This window comes from Meleagris gallopavo, chromosome 20, assembly GCF_905368555.1.
Source record: "Meleagris gallopavo chromosome 20, MGAL_WU_HG_1.1, whole genome shotgun sequence".
In the NCBI taxonomy this organism is placed as follows: domain Eukaryota; kingdom Metazoa; phylum Chordata; class Aves; order Galliformes; family Phasianidae; genus Meleagris; species Meleagris gallopavo.
Genome location: NC_139423.1, coordinates 10347322 through 10366873, shown reverse-complemented (window position 1 = coordinate 10366873; position 19552 = coordinate 10347322). Strand labels below are relative to the sequence as shown.

The 19552-nt window shown below is 55.5% G+C and overlaps 2 protein-coding genes across 4 annotated transcripts; both read left to right on the top strand.

The window, feature by feature from the left end:
* Nucleotides 1-2155: 2155 nt before the first annotated feature.
* Nucleotides 2156-6579, top strand: FADS6 (fatty acid desaturase 6). The gene is made up of 6 exons (XM_019621807.2): nucleotides 2156-2784; nucleotides 3540-3706; nucleotides 3900-4080; nucleotides 4731-4918; nucleotides 5299-5478; nucleotides 6090-6579. Exons 1-6 carry the CDS (start codon nucleotides 2562-2564, stop codon nucleotides 6237-6239), a joined length of 1089 nt encoding a protein of 362 aa, XP_019477352.1. The 5' UTR covers nucleotides 2156-2561; the 3' UTR covers nucleotides 6240-6579.
* An 842-nt stretch (nucleotides 6580-7421) lies between these two features.
* FDXR (ferredoxin reductase) lies at nucleotides 7422-17558 on the top strand. 3 transcript variants are annotated; one of them, XM_085240032.1, is made up of 13 exons: nucleotides 7422-7533; nucleotides 7937-8034; nucleotides 9492-9587; nucleotides 11145-11267; nucleotides 11382-11495; nucleotides 11820-11921; nucleotides 12002-12109; nucleotides 12999-13106; nucleotides 13316-13400; nucleotides 14039-14238; nucleotides 14544-14715; nucleotides 15193-15366; nucleotides 16056-17558. In XM_085240032.1, the coding sequence occupies exons 1-13, from the start codon at nucleotides 7446-7448 to the stop codon at nucleotides 16184-16186; spliced, it is 1599 nt and encodes a 532-aa protein (XP_085096158.1). In that variant the 5' UTR covers nucleotides 7422-7445; the 3' UTR covers nucleotides 16187-17558. The 3 variants fall into 3 exon arrangements, with proteins under 3 accessions (XP_085096158.1, XP_085096159.1, XP_085096160.1); XM_085240034.1 differs by lacking the exon at nucleotides 7422-7533 and adding an exon at nucleotides 10412-10592; XM_085240033.1 differs by lacking the exon at nucleotides 12002-12109.
* Nucleotides 17559-19552: the final 1994 nt, after the last annotated feature.

The following is a 19552-nucleotide window of genomic DNA, read 5'->3' as shown; positions in this document are numbered from 1 at the left end:
AGCCGGGGGGGGCGTGGAGTGGTTTTTGGGGGCCCTGAGGCGAAGCTGGTGGAGCTCCGTGCCCCGGGCTGGGTCTCGGGGGGAGGTTTGGAAGTGAGATGGTCAACCCCTGAGCGTCTGCTCCTTGAGGACCAGGAAAAGCCTCCAGACAAATGATGGTGCACAGTCTCTGCCTGCTGGGAAGGGGATAATGGTAATTAATTCCTCATTAAGCTGATTGCCCACGTGTATTCAACTTCGAAGTAGGGAGGAAACCCCATCCAACGCCAGGTGTTAAAAAAGGGAAGGACTGCAGGGAAAGCTGAGCTGTGCTGATGGGGTACGTGGAACAGAGATGAAGATTTTTGTCCCTTGGGTGCAATTGCTGCAGTTTTTGCTACAAACTCACTGCTCCGGGGCTGTGAATGCCCCATTTGGCTGAAGAAGACTCTGTCCCTGTGCTCGTGGGACCCTGTGCTGGTGATGTGCTGTCTGAGGTCAATGGCAGCTGGCAGCTCGTTGCTTCACAGCCAGGGATTACGCTGATCTCTGCTGTCCTGCTGTGTGCTGGGGGATTTGTGGGTCTTTACTGTGTTAATTTAATTTATTTATTTTTTTCCTGAAAAATTGGAGGTGTTTGTTTCTGTGGTGGGAATGGGGGCATGTTATCTTTTGCTTTCATCCCTAAAATCTTGCTGGGGTCAGTGAGGTTGTGTGGCTTGGATGTACATAGTGAAAGCAAGATGTAAACCAGGGTTTAAAAGTTCATTTTGAAAATAAATCTTTGCAGGGAAGTGAGGAAGCAGATGTAGGCCTGCAGACTCCAAGTCCTTAACTGGAAATCTCCCTTTGTTCAGGTCAGACGCTGTCCTGGCTCCTGGGAAGGGGGAGGAGGGAGAGCAGCAAAGGGAGCCGTGCCATTCATCCTGAGCTGGGGAGCCCCATGCGTACCTGAGGTCATTCATTAACTTGTTGGTGCCAATCAGTGCTGGTGCCCACCAAATCCCTGCAGCAAACAGTCCGACCTCACCTGTTGCCTCTCATTGCTCCCGGACCTGATGGTGATCCCCACCTCCTCCTCCAACATTGCCACGGGATCCGTGCTGCCCCACGCTGCAGCTGTGCAATGGTTAGCTGTGCCGCAGCTCACCTTTCGCCCTCTAGCACTCAGAGCAGCTTCTCACTGTGCTGCCACCGTCCTCTGGTGGTGACGCTGCGAGTGGGATAAACTCCTGCTCTGTTCCTCCAGTGATGAGGGCGTTGGTCAGTTGCCCACTGAGGCTTGCTGGGGCTCTGGATGCTGAGTTTCGTTTAGTGACTGGAAACTTTCACAAAGTGAGCAGAGAGCACACTGCAGAGCTGCTAGATTTTCTCTTCCAGCAGCTCTGCAGTGTGCTCTTGGTTCTGCCCTTTTGCAGCGTGTGATTTTTTTTTTTTTTTTTTTTTTTTTTAATTATTCCAGGTGTGACACGGATCCCCTGGGGCTCAGAACGTGGTGCAGTGCTGGGTGAGGCTCACCTCCCTGTGGGTCACTGCAGGGGTCGGCTGAGCCCAGAGCCCATCCCAGTTTGGGGCCACAGCAGCCCAGCATTGGGTGCAGCAAAGCAGGTGTTGGCGTTGTGGGGTCTGGGGGGATCAATGCCTTCTCGTTGAGACGGTGCAGCTTTTGGTGAGGAGAAATGAAGAATAAATTCCAGTGCCCCGAAGACGAAGTGATGGTTGACAGCCCTTCTCCATAGGGCTCAGGGGCTCTGTGCACGTGTCCCAGGAGCTTTCAGTCCCTGTGATTTCTGGGAGGCAGTGATGGAAGGGAGGAAGTTCTTACAAAACTCGTGGAAACAGCACAGAAAAGAGGAGGGACCCGTGGGTGTCGGTGCCGCAGTAGAGGCACAGTGGTGCGGTTCATTTTCTCCTCCGCAGCTCACTGTTCCCCGGTTTTCTCCCAGGAATGCTCTCCCCGGGATGGGCTCCGGAGGAAACGAAGCCCTATCCCCTGTCCCAGATGCTCTGCCTGGCTTTTCTGGGGCCGTTTCTGGCTCTCGGCTCCTTTCTGTTCAGCATCCCCTCGCGCCTCTCCGTCACTTTCCCACCTTTATCCCGTCCCCGGCCCTCCCCGAGATGGGCAGCGGGCGGATTCCTGCGGTTGCTCATCTGCATTCAGCCTCCTCCCCGGCCGGCCCCGCTCCTCCCTCCCGCACCTCCGCGGCGCCGGGAAGAGCTGCGTGCGGGGCCGGCGCTGCGCCTCCTCGCCCCCCTCGGCTTCGGGGTTATACGATCGTTCTCGCTATTTTTTCCTCCTCGCCCTTCCCCTCGTCCTCCAGCCGGAGCGGCGGAGCCCGGCGGCAGCGCTCGGGACCGAGAGACACGGGAGGGACGAGGCCACCGCGGGCGGCGGGGGCTGCGGGCTCTGCGCTGAGCGTCGCTGCCGTGCGCCGGCCGTCCTCGGCGGGGAGACGCCTCTGGAGGACGGCGGTGCGGCCAGGCGGAGCGGGCGGCGTCCCTGCGGCGTCACCGGCTGCGAGGGGACGCGGGACACCCCGCACCGAGACGAGCCGGCTCCCCGTGTCGGCGGGACGGGGGTGATGGCGGAGGATGAGGAGCTGTGGCCGGAGCTGGAGGATGGAGATGGGACCTCTGGACGGGGAGAAGAGGCGTGCGGGGCCCTGCAGCGAGCGGGGTGTGGGGAAGCGCTGATGGCCGAGCTCTCAGAGAGAGTGCAGGAGGTGGTGCGGAGCAGCGGCTGGTGGGAGAGGCACGGCGTGGACATCTGCATCCTCAGCTGCAGTCTCCTAGCGCTGCCAGCAGGTAAGAGCCCCCCCCCCATGGGGGTCCCGCTGCCTCCTCGCTGCTTTCACATTGGTGATGCTGGGAGCAAGGGACTTTCTTTGTGTTGGAAGCCTGTCAAGATGTAACAAAACTGCAATAAACCCTTTGCCCTGTGCTGGGGCATCCTGACCTCGCTGGAAACCTGCACTGTGTAACAAAATGGAACTGGGGTGGGGAGGAGCTGTGTGTGCCCAGCAGCTGGGCAGGGAAACCCGCGGGATTTGGGTGTGGATGCCCTGAGCAACGGTGGGTGCAGGGGGAGCTGGGCTGGACTCGCGGGGCTGATTCTGCTTTTGAACACCTGGGGCTGCTGAAATCATCACAGAACTGTCTTTGTCCCCAGAAATGTCCTGTCCTAGATGAGTCTGTAAATGTATGTAGGCACAAAGTCTGTCCAACATATAGAGCACCATGGTTTTCACAGTGGGTTGTTCTCTCTTGCACACATCCTGGGGTTCTTCTGGTTTGCACCTGAAGCTGGGCAGTCAGGGTGTGCAGGTTCCCTTGCTGGGACGGGGACAGCTGGGTGCCTCCCTAGCCGTGTCTGCTGCCATCGCAGCTGGGAGCTCAGCCACAAAGGGTGCTGTGCGGGGATGCAGTTCCATTACCTATAATTATGTCTGAAAAACAAGTTTAGGGCAGCAGTCAGTGTGTTTTAGTGTGGCAACACCTCTCAGTCCTGGCTGTGAGCAGAGAAGTGATGACTGAGCTCCTGCCCCGGGCTTTTTCCACAGGATTTCTATGCCTGCGTTCAGCCCACGCCATCCCTTTCCTGGCAGGTGTCTTCATCCTCGGCGTGGGATATCACACCCTGGCTGTGAAGGGCAGCCACCTGGCCAGCCACAACGCCCTGACCAAGTCCAGGTCCTGGGGCAAAGTGTGGGCTGTCTTCTTCATTGAGGTGAGTGTGATTTGATGGCCCCCAAAAAATCCCATCAGCACCTCACCACTGAGCGCTGGGAATATTGCCCACGGAAGGGAGTGAGTGGTGGGGATGGTTTCTGCTCGGAGAAGAAATTTCTCCTAATACCCAACCTGAACTTCCCATTGTGCAACTTAAGGCCATTACCTCTCGACCTTTCTCTCTCACCCAGTTCTGCTCAGCATTCACTGCCGAGCAGGCCAGCTACAACCACGTGAAGCTCCACCATGGCTACACCAATGTCATTGGCCTGGGGGACTCCAGCACCTGGAAGCTGCCTTTCCTGAACCGCTACGTCTATTTGTTCATCGCGCCGCTCGCTGTGCCCATCATAACCCCCCTGGTTGCACTAGGTGTGTGCCTTGGGCTGGGATGCTGGGCATGCTGAGCTCACTCACACCTCTCCTTTCTGCTGATGCTCAGAAATGCTTCAGAGTTTCTTTTGATCAAGCATTGAAAGCTCTGACAAAAGCTCACGTGAGCTTAAAGTGCTCCAAATTTGTTTTCCTTTAATTTGGATATTTGGCCATAGCAAGGTTTGGGTGGGTGGGTCAGTGGAAGCATCGCAGTGGTGTTCGATGTGTGCATGGGGGTGGGATGGGGCACAACGAGCAGACAAAGCAGTGACTTGGAAGAAATAATAGTGCTGAGAAATGACTGAGGGAGAAGAGCCCTGGAACTACTGCCAGGCTATTGGAGCACTGCCCCCCTGGGCAAAGCTGGAAGTGGAGGCAGTCACTGGGCACTACAGATGAGTATACATCCAAATGCTATAGCTCAAGTGTCACCTACCTTAATGCAGGGATGGGGTCCTGCCATGGGGACACCTCCAGCCCCCAAAATAAGCATTACTGTAGGGTCACGAGGTTGGAAAAGATCACTGAGATCATGAAGTCCAACCCCAATCCACCCCTGCTAAGCCATGTCACTAAGATTGGGAGTAGGGGAGACAAAGAGTGGATGGGCCACCACCGCATTCCAGTTCTTTCTCTTCCTGGCACAGACTTGCTGAGGAACGTGGAGAAGAGGGCCGCTCTCCGCACTGTCTGCCTCATGTCGCTGGGGCTGTGCTGCCATTACTGCCTGCTGCGCCACGTCTCGGGCTTCCAGTCGCCGTGGTCTGCCCTGCTCTGCATGCTGCTCACCCGCGCTCTCCTGGCCCACCCCTACATCCACGTCAACATATTCCAGGTGGGAATGAAGCCCTCAGAGGTCCCAGTGGTGCTGGGCATAGAGCCTGACCTTGCAGACTATCATCAGCTCAGGTTGAGCAATCCTGGCTGTAATCTCCATTGTGCTGATGTAATGGGAGCGCTGCAGGGGGAAAGGGGAAAGCCAGGATGGTGGAGCAGGAAGGGCAGGTGATGTCTCTTTGCTGCCTGTGGGGCTGGGGTGTTGGTGTGTTTTGCATATGGAGATGCAAATGGAGACGCAGCTCCTGGGCTGGAGGGAGGAGGCTGGCACAACAGCTTGGGGTTCTGCAGGGGCACGGGGCCTGAGGGCGGTAGATCTGTGTGTGCTGTGGGCTCACGGATAGGAGGGTGGAACGACCCAGTGTGCCTCTCCTGCAGCACATCGGCCTCCCCATGTTCGCAGCCGATCGGAAGCCCAAGCGCATTCAGCAGATGAGTCTGGGTGTGCTCAACCTGCCCCGCAATGCACTGCTTGATTGGTGCTTCGGCCACTCGCTCATCAGCTGCCATGTGGAGCACCACCTCTTCCCCAGCCTGTCTGACAACATGTGCCTCAAGGTGAGTCAGTCCCTGCCACAGCATAGTGCAGGGGTCCTCCTGCCTCTCCACGTGGGATGCATCTCAAGTACCATGCAAACTGTTAGGATTTCACCTGGGGTCCATGCCGGGCTCCTATAGTTTTGGTTGTGCCCATCCTTCTTGCTTCAAGGGATGCATTGAAAATTTGGGATGCTGTCCTTGGCTGGCGGAGATTCAAAGGTGGGATTTCCATCCCATAACACCTCATTTTCAATCTCATTTACGGATGAGAATGAAGCTATTGTGAGGAGGCTGCAGTGGGGCAGTTCATGTCACACTGGGGTGGGTAGGAGCCTCCCTCGTCCCTCCTGTCCCCATCACATGGGGATGAACACAGGCACAAGTGGGAGCATGTGGGGCCAACCCTCATTAAAAGCCTCGCTAAGGAATTCATCCTAATTCTACAAAGGCACGTGCCAGGGGAACTCCCTGTACTGCTGCAATTGGATACCAGCCTCCTCTTAATTTTCACAGCAAAGCTGTTGCAGCTGATGTACCCTCCCGCGCCCCACAGGGGATGGCTGCCTCCTCTGGGCAGGGCCGTGCTCTGGCCCAGCCTGCAAATGCAGAAAGTCCTTTTGTCTCCACAGATCAAACCTGTGGTGTCTCAGTACCTGAAGGAGAAGCGGCTGCCCTACAATGAGGACACCTATGGCTCCAGGCTCCAGCTCTTCCTGCAGAAGTATGAGGAGCTGATGGTCCACGCACCGCCCATCACAGAGCTGGTGGGCATCCAGTGAGCTGGGGCCGACTGGCTGCAGGAAATGTTCCTCCCGGTGTCCTGATGCTGAGCAGCAGGCGCTGTGCAGGGACTGAGCGGGGGTTGTGCCCCCCTGGAGCTGCTTATGGACAGGGTTCGCTTCTACCCGCACTGCTTTCATGCCTGGGGAGGGTGAAGCAAAGCCCCACGGCTGTGTCCTCGATGGCAGCAGCAGGTGGCGGGGCTGTGTCACCGTGTGCTGCCCAGGAGTTGTGGAAAGATGCGGGGGGGTAGGGGTTGTCACTGCCACTGTGCTTTACCTGGCTGGGATGGGGGAATCTGTCTCTTCTGGGAACATGGATTTGGCAGATTCAGCTCAAGGTGTTGAAGTGGATCTTTATTTCTGCTTTTCGTCATTGGAACAATTAATGTGGGGATTCCACGTGGGGGGCTGTGGGGCAGTTCTCCAGCCTGGGCGGTGCTGGGGATGCTCAGCTTCTGCTTACAAAAGAGATTCCTGGCCCTGTGTTCAGCACCCCTGCTTTCTGCCCCTTTTTGTGGGTGCTGTCACTATAGGGATTGGGGCAATGATGCTGAAGGTACGAATGTCCTCTGAAGCTGTGGGAAGCTGCTCTTGTCCATGCAACTGTGTGAAAGGAGCAATGAAGTGCAGGGCCAGCTGCCTGCCGCAGCAGGAACCAATTTCCAAGATGAGAAAGCATGTGGCTTTTATAACCCTTATTAGAACTAGCTTCTAGCGGTGAAATCAGCCTTAATTGCTTTTAAAAAGCCCTCTTAGTACTTGTCTATGTGCCTTGGCAGCTGTACAACCCGTAAGCATCTTCTGCGCCCGGTGCTGGGAAATGAGAAGGAGATGAAATGGTGGCTCTGCGGGGCTGGAGCGGCTCTGTGCTGCCGCTTCCTTTCCAGGGATGATGTGCGTGCTCTGGGTTTAGTAGTACGATCTTTACTGCACAGCAGGATGCTTTAATAACCCGTCTCTGAGCTCTCCTTCTCCTGGACATCTTTGCAGCTCATCGCTGTCGAAAATAAATAAAGAAATGCCACTCGGAGCCGAAGCTACGCTAACCGCGCCTCCCGCCCTGCCCGAGGTACCGTGGAGGCTTTACCCATAGAGAGGGCCGGCCAGAACGGCGCCGAGCCCGCCCTTTCCTCCCTTCCTCTCTATGGCCCTTCCGGCCAGCCGCACGCCTCCATTGGCTGCCCGCGCCGCGGGGGCGGGTTTATGCTAAGTACCGCCTCGCCATTGGTCGACGGGGAGGCGGCAAGCGGGATGGGACCGGGCGGCGCGTGCTGGAAAGGCGGCGGGGCCGGTGAGGGGCGCAGGGCGGGGGGAAGCGGGGCTGCGCTGCGGGACCGGGACCGGCATCGGCATCGGCATCGGGACCGGCATCGGGCTGCGGGGCGCCGGGAGCGCGATGGAAGAGCCCAGGGAGCCACGTGCCTCGGGGGTCGACATGAGGGAGCGAGGCGGGGCGGGGGCGGGGGGCGGCTCCGAGAACGCCAAGGCCGCGGGCCGGGGGGGCGGCGCGGCTGCGGCCTCGGGGCGGCTCCGCCTCGGGTGCGCCGGGACCGAGAACGCGGCCGCGGGCTGCGCTCCGCCACCGGCGAGGCGATCGATGGCGGCCCCCGCCTGTGCGGGTGCGTGCTGCGGGGCGGGTGCGGGGCTGGGAGCCGCGGCTCGGCCGGCCTCAGCCGCTCGGTCCCTTCTCGCAGGTCTCCGGCGCTGGCTGTCCTCGCGTGCCCCGGCCCCGAGGATCTGCGTGGTGGGCAGCGGTCCCGCGGGGTTCTACACGGCTCAGCACATCCTGAAGGTAGCGGGGCCGGGGCTGGGGCCGACGGAGGGGTCTGGGGGCGGTTCTGTGGGCACCTCTCCTTACTGCAGCTCTGAGCAGCCCTGGCCCTGCGGAGTCACCCTTTCTCTGTAGGGCTGGGACGGGCAGCGCTGCCCCTGGGTCATTTGGGCCAAAATACCGCCTGGCCGTGTTGCTGTGAGTTACGACTCGGTGATGCCAAAGGATGAAACGCCTCCCTCTGAAGACAGTCTGAGAAAGCTGGGGCTGTTCAGCCTGGAGAAGACAAGGCTTCAGGGACAACTGAGAGAGGCCTTCAGTATTTAAAAGGGGGGCTGTAAGAGAGGAGACAGACTCTTTAGCAAGGTCTGTTGTGACAAGACAAGGGGAAATGGTTTTAAAATAAAAAGAGGGGAGACCTGGATTGGGTATAAAGAACAGTTTTTTACAGTAAGGGTAGTGAAGCACTGGCACAGGCTGCACAGAGAGGTGGTGGATGCTCTTTCCCTGAAGATGCCCACGGTCAGGCTGGAGGGAGCTCTGAGCAACCTGATCGAGCTGTAGGTGTCCCTGCTCCTTGCTTTTGGGTTGGAATAGATGAACTTTTAATGTCTCTTCCAACTGAAATGATTTAAGAATTCTATGACTCCTCTAGAATCAAATAACCAGCAGAGATCTGATTTGTCTAGGGGTGTTGCTCACCAATGCAGGTGACGTCCCCTGCCTTCCTGACTCCTCCTCCACCTGAAGTGGGGCAGAAGGGTAATCCTTTGCCCTGCGGGTGTTAGCGCTTCAGCTAATCCCTGATGGGAAATGAGACTGAAATATAAAACTGAACTGCTGGTACTGACCAGAGGTACATCAGCTTAACCCCAACATTAAACTGCACTGTGATGTCGGTGATATATTTTGGAAATTAGCTGTTGCTAAGCCTCAGGGACAAATTTCAGGGCTGCCTAATCTCCAGGAAGAAGCTGACTAAAAATAAAAGATAACAAAAGCCTTACAGCAAAACATCTACGTAAAGCTCTGGCCCAAACCTGGAGGTGACTCAGCTCAGGGTGCCCTCAGGCTCTTGGCACATCTTAGCCTGGTGTGTTCACCAGCACGGAGGGGGCTGTGTTTGGTGCCCTTTGCCAAGCAAGGCAGCCACGAGGTCAGCATAGAAGCAGGGCTGTGGGATGAGAGTGAGGAGAGAGCCCCCAAAAGGTACAGTTATTGGCTTTGCATTCTCTGTTGCGTCTTGCAGTCTGAGCTGGCAGGATCAGGTCATGGCTTGTGTGTAAAGGACCTTTTTAAGAATCTGGAACAGATGACTTCCCTTTTCTTCGCCAGTTTCTGGCTACAGGATTTTTGTGCAGCACTCCCTCTTGCTCTGCATTTCCCCCAGCAGTGGGCAAGCAGTGTGTGTCTCTCTTGAGCTGCTGGGCTTCGTGAGGCTTTTCTATCCTCATTCCTTAACCTTTACTCTCTTTTAGCACCATGACCTGGCACAAGTGGACATCTATGAGAAGCTGCCTGTTCCATTTGGGCTCGTCCGTTTTGGAGTGGCACCAGATCACCCTGAAGTGAAGGTCAGTGCTGACTTCCTTCCCTTGCCCACGTGTTTGAACGTGGTGGTGAGTGCAGGCCAGGCAGTTGGCCTCATGGCTCACTTTGATCAGGGGCTGTTGTGCTGGAGTAGTCCTTCAGTGTCTTCAAAGCCTTAATCTCTTCGCCCATACTGAGGCTGTGGCCTGGAGATAGACAAGAACTGGCTTCAGGGCTCTGAATACAGGGTCAGAAACACAGAGTCTGTGTGATGGCAAGTGCTGCTCTGAGATTGGCTCCCTGCACTGTTCAGACTGGCCTAGAACAAGAGCAAGGAGCACTGGCTGTATCAAAAGCAGTGTGGCCACCAGGGCAGGGAGGTGATCTTGCCCCTCTGCTCTGTGCTGGTGAGGCCTCTTCTGTGAGGTGACCTGATAGTGGCCTGCAGTATCCAAAGGAAAGCTACAGGATAGAAGGGGACAGACTCTCGAGCAGGATATGTGGTGATAGAACAAAGGGAAATGGTTTCAAGTTCAAAGAGAGTAGATTTAGGTTGGATATAAGGAAAAAATCTTTTATGGTGAGGCTGGTGAGGCACTGGAACAGGTTGTACAGAGATGTGGTGGATGCCAGAACACTCTGTGCTGATGGATATTGCCTTCATCCTGCAGTGCTGCAGACCGGCACTGGCTGCTCCTCCTGTGCTCTGCCCTCGCCTGGGTGTGCTCAGACTGCACTCAGTGTCAGTGATTGGAAAAATGTGGGTCTGCTGTTGGGATGATGGAGCTGGGATGTAGGTGCATACCTGAGTGAGGAGAAGTTGAATCAAGGAGCTCTTTTAAATCAGTCATTTTCCTTTGCCTTGCAGTGAGTGAGAATTGTATGGAGAGATAGATGTTGTATCTGAGGTGGAGGTGGTTGCAGTGGGAGGACACAGGAGATCCAGATACAGCAACATTTTGTGATGGTTACCCCATTTAATCTCAGGAGATTGCCAGACCAAAATGCATGCATTTTTTTATCTGAAAAATGGGAAGTATGGATATAAGGTATGTACTTGGCTTTGGATAACTGTTCCATTCCACTGTCTCTGGCTGTACCAGCAGTGGTTCTGCTGAATAGCCTCAGTCACTCAGAAGAAAGGACTTGGACTGCTGTCCTCCCTTGGTGTAGTGGCTTTCAGGAAGACTTGAAACCAGTAGGGTCTGGCAGGCAGCACCCTGAATGGAAGGGGTTGTTTGACAGGGCTCCCTTGCAAGCCTCACCTTGTGAAGGGGTGTTCTCCTACAGCAGGCTTTACTCAGAGAGGGGCTGAAGGTGTTAAAATGGTCCCATCTCCTCCAGGTGGGTGCAAAAAATAGATTTTTGTTTCCACAAGGGGAGGTGGAAACTGTGCCAAGTTGCCTCTCTGTTTGCCTCACAGTGAGTTAGTTATCTGTGAGTGCTGATAGATAAGAGCCTCAGAGTAAGCAAATCAAAGACAGGGAGAAACATTTCAAGGCTGAGAGGAATGGGGACAGGGACCTCCTGTCAGTGTGGACCTTGGACCAGCTGTGGTCTGGACATAATGTTGCTCGTTTGATCTTGTTTGATCTTGGCAGAATGTGATCAACACGTTCACACACACTGCACGTTCAGATCGCTGTGCCTACTACGGGAATGTCACCGTGGGCAGGGACGTCACGGTGGGAGAGCTGCAGCAGGCATACCATGCCGTGGTGCTGGTGAGTGAGGGTGGGCAGCCATGGAGTGTCCTGGCAGCGGCCAGAAGGGCAGACTGGTGTTTCAGTATCAAACCCTGCACGTGCCAGCTTTTCTGACTGTGTCTGTGTTCCTAGAGTTATGGTGCCGAGGACAACCGGGTTCTGGGGATCCCAGGGGAAAACCTCTCTGGGGTTTACTCGGCCCGAGCCTTTGTGGGCTGGTACAATGGACTGCCTGAGAACCGGGATGTGAGTACAGCGGTTTGTTTCCCTGCCTTTCCTTCCCGTGCTGTATCTGAATGCTGACATCCAGCTCCAGATTAAATCCTGAAAGGCCTGCAATTGCAAAAGATTAGCAAGAACCACGTTAAATCCTTCTTAGATGGTAGAATTGTGAACAATTTGCACATCAGTGAGAGCAGATTAACTGGCTCTGTAGGTTGGCAGTGTATTTTGGCCAGGCCACACGGGGACCCACAGAAGGGACTTCGGGTGGTAGGCGTGGGTCCAGGGGGATAGATGTCGTGGAGGCCTGGTGAGTTCGCTCATGGAAGGGCCTTTTGCTCCCTGCAGCTGAAGCCTGACCTGAGCTGTGAAACAGCGCTGATCGTGGGCCATGGCAACGTGGCTCTGGATATCGCCCGCATCCTCCTTTCCCCACTGGATTTCCTCAGGGTGAGTTGGGGTGCCATGAAGGTGGAGAGCGACCCAGAGTTGCTCTCTGCTGGGTGGGTGCCGGATTTCTCTGGTTTCAGCCAACTGTTAGGAGAGAGAGATCTGTTTCTGCTGAGAATATGCTTCCTGAGCCCTATTTGCCTTTGGGCTCTTTCACCAGGGAAAGCCGTTGCCCCACAATCCATAAGGTATGAACTAAAGTATGGAGCCATTCTAGTACCTAAAAAGTTGAGCTTTATTTCCTACAAGAATTAAAGGAGGAGCTCCTTGTTCTTTTCTACCACCAAACCATAGGCTTCTTCTGTTTGCTTCTTTTCCTGCTGTCGCTGTGGGCCGCAGCCTGGCTCCTGATGGCAGCACTGGACACGCTGGTTGCTGTGTGCTGGTCCAAGCCAGTGGCCCTCTTCTCCTGCTGCTGTGCTCCCCTGCAGGCAGCTGGTGTACTTTGGCTGCTCTGCACAGCTGCTGCCCCAGATGGTAGCAACAAGGGCTCTCCCTCCTAGAGAGCTGCCATGAAGCTGGTTACAGCTGTGCAGCAAGTTCCTGTATTAATGTCTAAATTAAAAACAAAAACAAAAAAAAAAAACAAAACAAAAACAACAGTACAAATTGGAGGCTCTGGCAATGAGTAGTAGTTCTTTGTGTTTGTGCTTGGAGCTGCCTGGGTCAAGCAGGCATTGATTTAGGCAGTGTATTCTAGTGGGTTTCACTTAGGTGCCCGTATATCCTGAAGTGGGAAATGACCCAACGAAACTACAAGCACTCCAAAATAAAGGCTTTGCTCTGTTAGACCCGTGGTTAACATGTGCATGTGGTGAGTGGCCTGGGGCAATCTCGTGAGGTGTTGGCTCATTACCTGTCGCATGGTGCAGCCTCAGAAAGTGCGTTCAGTGGTGAGGGTCTGGCTGTTCAAATAGCTTTGTGCAAAGGCGGATGACTTGTTTTCCATCCTTGTCCAGGCTCTGTACGTACAGCCTGCTTTTCTGCTGATTTTTCACCTTCAGAGGCTGTGCTTCATCTTGCTCCCTCCAGATCTGACCTCATCCCGCTCTCCTGTCACATGTCTTTGTCTTGCAGAAGACAGACATCACTGACTGCTCCTTGGCAGCTCTAGCCTGCAGCAAGGTGAAGCGCGTGTGGCTGGCTGGGAGAAGGGGACCTCTCCAAGTTGCTTTCACTATCAAGGTAAGGCGCTCTCTCTCTCTCTCTGGAGAGGGTGCTGGAGGGCAGTGTTTTTTTTTCTCAGAGTGGGGAGAGGCAGTCTGTCAATGGATGTGTGAGGCTGGGTGTCCTAGTTCCTGCAGCCGTTTGCTGGCTCCCAGTCCGGACTTGCCTGGGGCTGTTGGATGGCATCTCTGCATCAGAGGTAACATCTCCCTGCCTGCAATTCCCAGGAGCTGCGGGAGATGATAAATCTGCCTGGTACCCAACCTGTCCTGAACCCCGCTGACTTCACAGGCCTCGAAAATGCTGTTAAAGGTGAGGAAAGCGTGTCATGTTCCTCCAGACAGGGACTCACCTCGACAGACAAACATTCTAGAGTGTTCTGGAGGTGCTCAGAACGTGCATCAGAGAAATTCTTATCTTGTGCATGGCATGTGAGAGACAGGTGGTGTGGCTTGTTCTGAGAGTGATGGGAGGCCTCAAAGAACAGAGAGCAGCCTATTTCTCGGTTTCCACAGCAGCATCGTTTCTTGGAATATAGTAGCTGTCTGAGTGATGAGGGCAGGAGGTTTGGGATGGCTGAGAGAGCCTTGCATGAGAGGTCTTAAGTCTTTTGATTTAAAATCTTCCTGCAGAGTGAGAAAGAAAAAACACTGAGCTCAGGGATGTCCAGAGACTTGCTCTTCTCCACAGGCTGCTGCCTCTGAGTGCCAGCAAGACAGCAGCATTACAAGCTTTGATTTGTGTGTCCCACTGGCCTCAAGCCTCAGGAGCTCTCCTGGTCACTTTGACTTCCCATTTGTCATCTCAAAGGTGCTGAACTCCCTGCTGCATGACAAACTCCAAATGGACATTCACACATCACTGAAAACTGCCTTGATGTGGCTATGCCGTGTCCCGAGGGGCTTTGCTGACATTCCTTTCTGACCTGAAGGTGTCTCTCTCTCTCTTAGATGCCCCCAGGCCCAGGAAACGACTGACTGAGCTGATGGTCAAAACGGCCCTGGAAAAGCCCAGGGAGAAGGCAGCGATGGTGCAGGCAGCAATTCCCCGGCTGTGGGGCTTGAAGTTCCAGCGTAGCCCCCAGGAGGTGCTGCCCACCCCTGATGGGACGCGGGTGAGGGGCGTCCGCATGGCCCTGACCCGCTTGGAGGTACGGCTCACAGGGGTCCTCCTGGGTGCCAGACTGGCCACAGCCGTGCTGGGGATAGAGCAGTACATCCCTGTAGCCCTTGGCAGCTGTTATCTATAAGATGACTTCACAACCTCTGACTGTTTGGAGAGGCTCATGGTAGGCTGCCTTAGAAGCTGGTTCTACCACCAAGAACCATTCCATTTTTAAAGGGAGCTCTTTCCCATCACTGCTGCAGAAGGGCCTTTAGCAGTTCCCCTGAGGATTAAGGGTACCCGAAGCGTCTGGTGATTGTCTTATAGTCAGCAGCCTCTTCCCTCTCCCAGGGCTTAGGTGAGTCTGCCAAAGCTGTCCCCACTGGAGACGTGGAGGAGCTGGAGTGTGGGCTGGTGCTCAGCAGCATTGGCTACCGGAGCCTGCCCCTGGACCCTGCGGTACCTTTCGACACGCAGCACGGCGTTATCCCCAACAGCTCGGGCAGAGTGATGGGTGTTCCAGGTCGGTATCCACAGACGCCTTGGATGTGTGTGGAGCATGGCTGGTGTGGTGAGGGCTTTATGTTGGGAAGCTTTGCTCACCGAGGGCGCCAGTACACGGCAGCTGTGCAGCGGAACAGAAAATCAGCTCCTTCTGTCAGACTTAAAAACCTGTCCCGGTCCCAGCTAACATTAGAGGCATGCAGCTTTTAGCAAGCAGCTCTGAAGGACATGTTTATTTTTGTGTTTTATTAGGCCTTGGAGTCTTGTTACTGAAGCCGTACAGCCCATTTGGCTGCTTGGTGCTAGTCTGGAGGTACACAGATTCCTGCGACAGCACTGTCAGAGCACTGTACTCTGTCCCCAGAGCAGGGGTGCATTGTGCTGCTGTCTGCAGCTTGATGTGACATCCAAAGCTGGCACAGGGCAAGAACCTGCATCCGCGAGGGTCCACGGTCATGTGCCAGACTGAGCCTGGCTGCTATGTGTGCCCATGCAGGTCTGTACTGCAGTGGGTGGGTGAAGAGAGGACCTGTGGGTGTGATCATCACCACCATGAATGACAGCTTTGACACTGCCCAGTCTGTGCTGGAGGATCTCCAAGGGGGTGTGCTGGATGTGTCCGTCTCCAGAGAAGGCTTTGGGGCTGTGGGTAGCATCTTGCATAGTCGAGGTGAGTGTGTGTCAGGCTGTGTAGCAGCTCGCATGAAGCATGATGCAGACAGATCCTGGACCTGGGTATCCTGGGGCAGTGAGTCCAACGTGCCACCTTTGGGAGCCAAGCAGGGAAAGGGGTTGTGCTGCTATTTTGTTGCTCTGAAGTGCGGGAGAGTAGGACTTGGATTCTCTGAAAATCAGCATCATTGCTATGGTTAATGACCACTTTCTGGGAAAGGCCATTAAAAGCAGCATGGGCCATGGACACAGTGTCACTGTCAGTGGTGTAGACAATAAGTTATTGCTCTTGGTTTTCCTAGCAATCCTTCCAGGCAAATTGGGGAAAAGATTAAAATGCCCGAGAGAGTCATTTACTGCTGCAGTGTTTAAAGGCATTCAATTAAAGTGTGCGTTTGCCTCTTAACTGTCTGAGGCTTAACAGTGAACTGGAAGTGTTTTGTAAGTGTTTTGTCCCCTAAGGTGGTGCTGTGCTCACTATTACGGCTCGCAAAGGTCTGACTAATCAGATTTGACTGGAACCCGCATCTCTCTCCTCCTGGCGCTAGGAATTATTATTCCTGTGCGATGCTGTGTTGGAAAAGGGCAGGGTTTGCTTGCACATCAGGTCCCTGCTAATGGGGAGGTGAGGCTGAACTCGTTTTCACTTGGTTGATGTCTCAGTCCTGTCTCTCACCATCACCCCAGGGATCCGTCCTGTTTCCTTCTCGGACTGGGAGAAGATAGATGCTGCCGAAGTGGCAAGAGGGAAAGCTGCTGGCAAACCCCGGGAGAAGATAGTAGATCCTCAGGAGATGCTGCAACTGATCGGCCACTGAAGCTGCAGGGATGGTCCACACAGTACTGTCCAGGTGCAGCACCAGGACCTTCTGGGGTCTGAGGCACTGAGGACTTTCTGGTAACAATGAACTCTGTGTTCCCTGAGTGAGTGACTCAGAACAGCTGAGGCTGTGGGCTGGCCCCACATCTCTGCAGCCAGCTGTGGCTCCTAGGGGTGATCTGTGTTGCCTGGGTGCTGCTGGCATTGGCAGATTGGCCAGAGCAGGTGAGATGCGTGCTTGGCAGGAACCTTGGCTTGACACTACACCCATGGCAAGAAGCACAGAGAAACTTTCTTGTGTCTTACTGCCTCCCCTTTAAGCCTCAAGCCAGATTACTTCATTGCCTTGTCATTCATGTGTAAGCAGGCTTTTTTTTTTTTTAATAATAATTGTTTTAAAATAAACCCTTCCAGGAAAGACAATTTGGACCTGCCACTTGAGTCTGGCTCCTTTGTGACTGCCTTGTTCCCAGGAGCTGCCAGCCAGGTGTGTGTCTGCTGCAGCTTGTCCCAGGGTCAGCCAGCTCTTCTTGTGCAGGGAGGGACTATTTGCTGTCTGCCTGTTGGGAGCTCTAAACCCAACAGACAAGGGCATTAATTTGCATTCTGCCTTCCACAATTAAACCCTGACAAAGCCTGGCTTCTAGCTTGTGGGGTGAAATGGGATAACAGGTGCGTAACTGCCTTGTTTTGGATCACAGAAGATCCATCTATGTTGGTACGTGCTGGAGCTGAATCACGCAGCAGTGCCTTGCTCCCCTTCACTTTGCTCACTGTTGGTCGGGATTTTTTGCCTGTGTGTTTTGAAGCTTATTAAATGCTTCTCTTAGCCTAAATTGACCGTGGTGACGGTGTCAGGATTTAAGCCAGATTACAAGCTGCGAGCAGTAATCTCCTGTTTATCCGTGGTGCAGAGGCCAGGCCAGCACAGCCCCCTCCCCACCGCCACCCACGCTGTCCCTGACCGCTGCGGTCACCTCTGTGATTGGAGCTGCTCCCAGCACTGACCTGTGTGAGCAGTGAGGACGGCTGTTGCTTGTGGCTGCATATAAAAACAAACTGGGCTCCGTGATGGAGGCAGGGGGTAAATCAAGCCAGGGCAGATGGCAGCGACTGTCTCAGTTCCACGCTTAGCTACAATCTCCTCCACATTCCCTCCCGGGGCAGAGGATTTACCCCTATCCTGGTGCTGTGTGCCCATGCCAGTCTGTGATCCCAGGCTAGGCAAGAAAGATCAGTGGCTTCTCTTTTGTCTGTATTTTTTTCCCTTCCTTTTCTATTTAAATCTTATTTGCAAGATCATTAAGAAACTCAGGAAATGTGGTACTGGGAGCTCGTACGCAAACGAGCAATAAAGCTTTTGTCGAACATCTGCTTGTGTGATGTGGCTCTCGTTAGGTCTCAGGGCTGATGCCGTCCTAATGCTGAACTTTCAAGCAGGAGATTACATCAGCTCTGGGTTCAGAGGCGAACAGGCGCTTTGGAATTGGGGGGTGAGGGTGAAGGGCTGCGCAGAGAGCCAGAAGTGTGGTGGCGAAGGGGCCGTTGTGGCTGCCTTGAGGGTATGGGGAAGCAGCGGGCTGGCTCTTGCCCAGAGCTCTCCTGCACACTGCTGTGAATGTTGATGTTAAGCTGCTTTTGTAGCCGTGGCACAGGTTGTGGTGCTTGCTCTGAGCACAGCCAGTGGCTCTTCCAGGCAGGCGATGCTTTGGGATAAGTTTTGAGCTGTGATGACAGGTTAAGGGGTGAATCTTCCTTTGCCGGACCCAATGTCTTAATGCAGAAGTCGGCTGAAAGGTTTGTGCAGGGCTGCTGACAGCTGTGTGACGAAGTCAGCGGGGCACAGATGGAGCCCGATGGCCGGCTGAGGGACCGTGACGGTGGCGTCGATTCGATACTTTCAGCTGCCCCTTTTCCTGCCGCTTGCTCGCCCGTGCCCCAGGCGGCCGCTCCGCTGCATCCCCGTCTCCGGGGCTCTCCGTCCGTCTCTCCGGGACGCCTCTGGACGGTCCCTGTCCCCGCGTCCTTGTCGTTAGGTGGCGCTGAGCGGCCGGTGACGGGGATCGAGAGGGGCTGACGGGGCCGCGCTGCCGCCTCGCGCTCCGGGCGGCTCGGGTCGCTCCCGGGAGCGGGTGCTGCTGTTCGGCAGAATTCGTTCTGCGGGTGTTTGCTGCACGGTGTCGCTTTCAGGGCTGCGTGCCTGCAGCCCCCGGGCTGCGTTCGCCACCAGCAGCACGTGGACCCGACGTCCCGAGCAGCCGCGGAGGAGAAGCGGCTCTGCAGCGGGGAAGAGCCGGGCGGGCGACGCCGTGAGTGAAGCTGTGTGCTGCTGGAAGGGGGCCGGGAAGCTGAAGTTACGCCCGGGATGAGCTCGGAGATCTCGCTGGCTTTGCTAAGGGGCTGCTTGCTGAAACCGGCCTCCTAAAATGAGCGTTGAGAGCACCCGGGACACAGGTAATATAGTCCGGCGTGAGACAGACCGGCTGGGGGCAGGTTGCCGGCCCCGCAGCAGGGAGGTAAGCTGCCGCTTAGAAACCAGCTCACGCCACCAAGGAAAATGTTGGGAAAAAAGCCTCTCAGCTGTGTGGCGAATGGATGAGTCTCACCCCGGGGGCTGCGCCTTCCCAGCCCCGCAGAGCCGCCGGGCTGCTGCACTGAGCCGGGCTGGGCTGCTGGCGGGGAACAGATGGCTCTGCTGCACTGACCTCAGCGCTTTGGCCCAGCACAGCTCCAGCAGCCTTCCGAGCCTCGGGGAGGGGCTCCTCGTCTTCCCAGTGCTTCCCCAGGTGGGAGTGGGGCCGAGGCACCGTTTCTGGGGTTCCCGACTTCCCTTCCCCCTGCACTGAGGGAATGAGTTCCTCTCGGCTCAACCTCATCCCTTCTCCAAAAGGACTCCGTGTGCATCCTTGGCCCCAGAGCTCTCAGAGCACCCACATTTCACCTCCTGCCCTTAAAGACTCAGTGTTCCACTGCTCTGCACTCCCGTAAGTTTTCTGGGAGCCTGAAGCCAGAAAGGGGATGAGAAGCCCCACAGGCACTGTGCCACTGGAATTCACCCATGCCATTGTCACCGGTGAAGCTGCACTGGCCCCATAGCCATGTGGGGCACCTGTATGGAGTGGGAGGATGCCCCCGCTTGGGGTTCATCTCCGTGGGATTCGGTGCTGTGAGCTTTCCCGGGGCTGGGAGGGGAGCAGAGATGATGAGCTCATCGTTCTGTCTCTGGGAAGGCACAGCAGCTGCCCCAGGGCGCAGTTTAGGGACCGGTGAGGCAGTTGTTGGAGGCCGAGGGTTGATTACACCCCAGGAATGAGTGATTTCCTCCTTTTCTGGGAAATTTCCACTTCCAGCCTCTGGGGCAGCC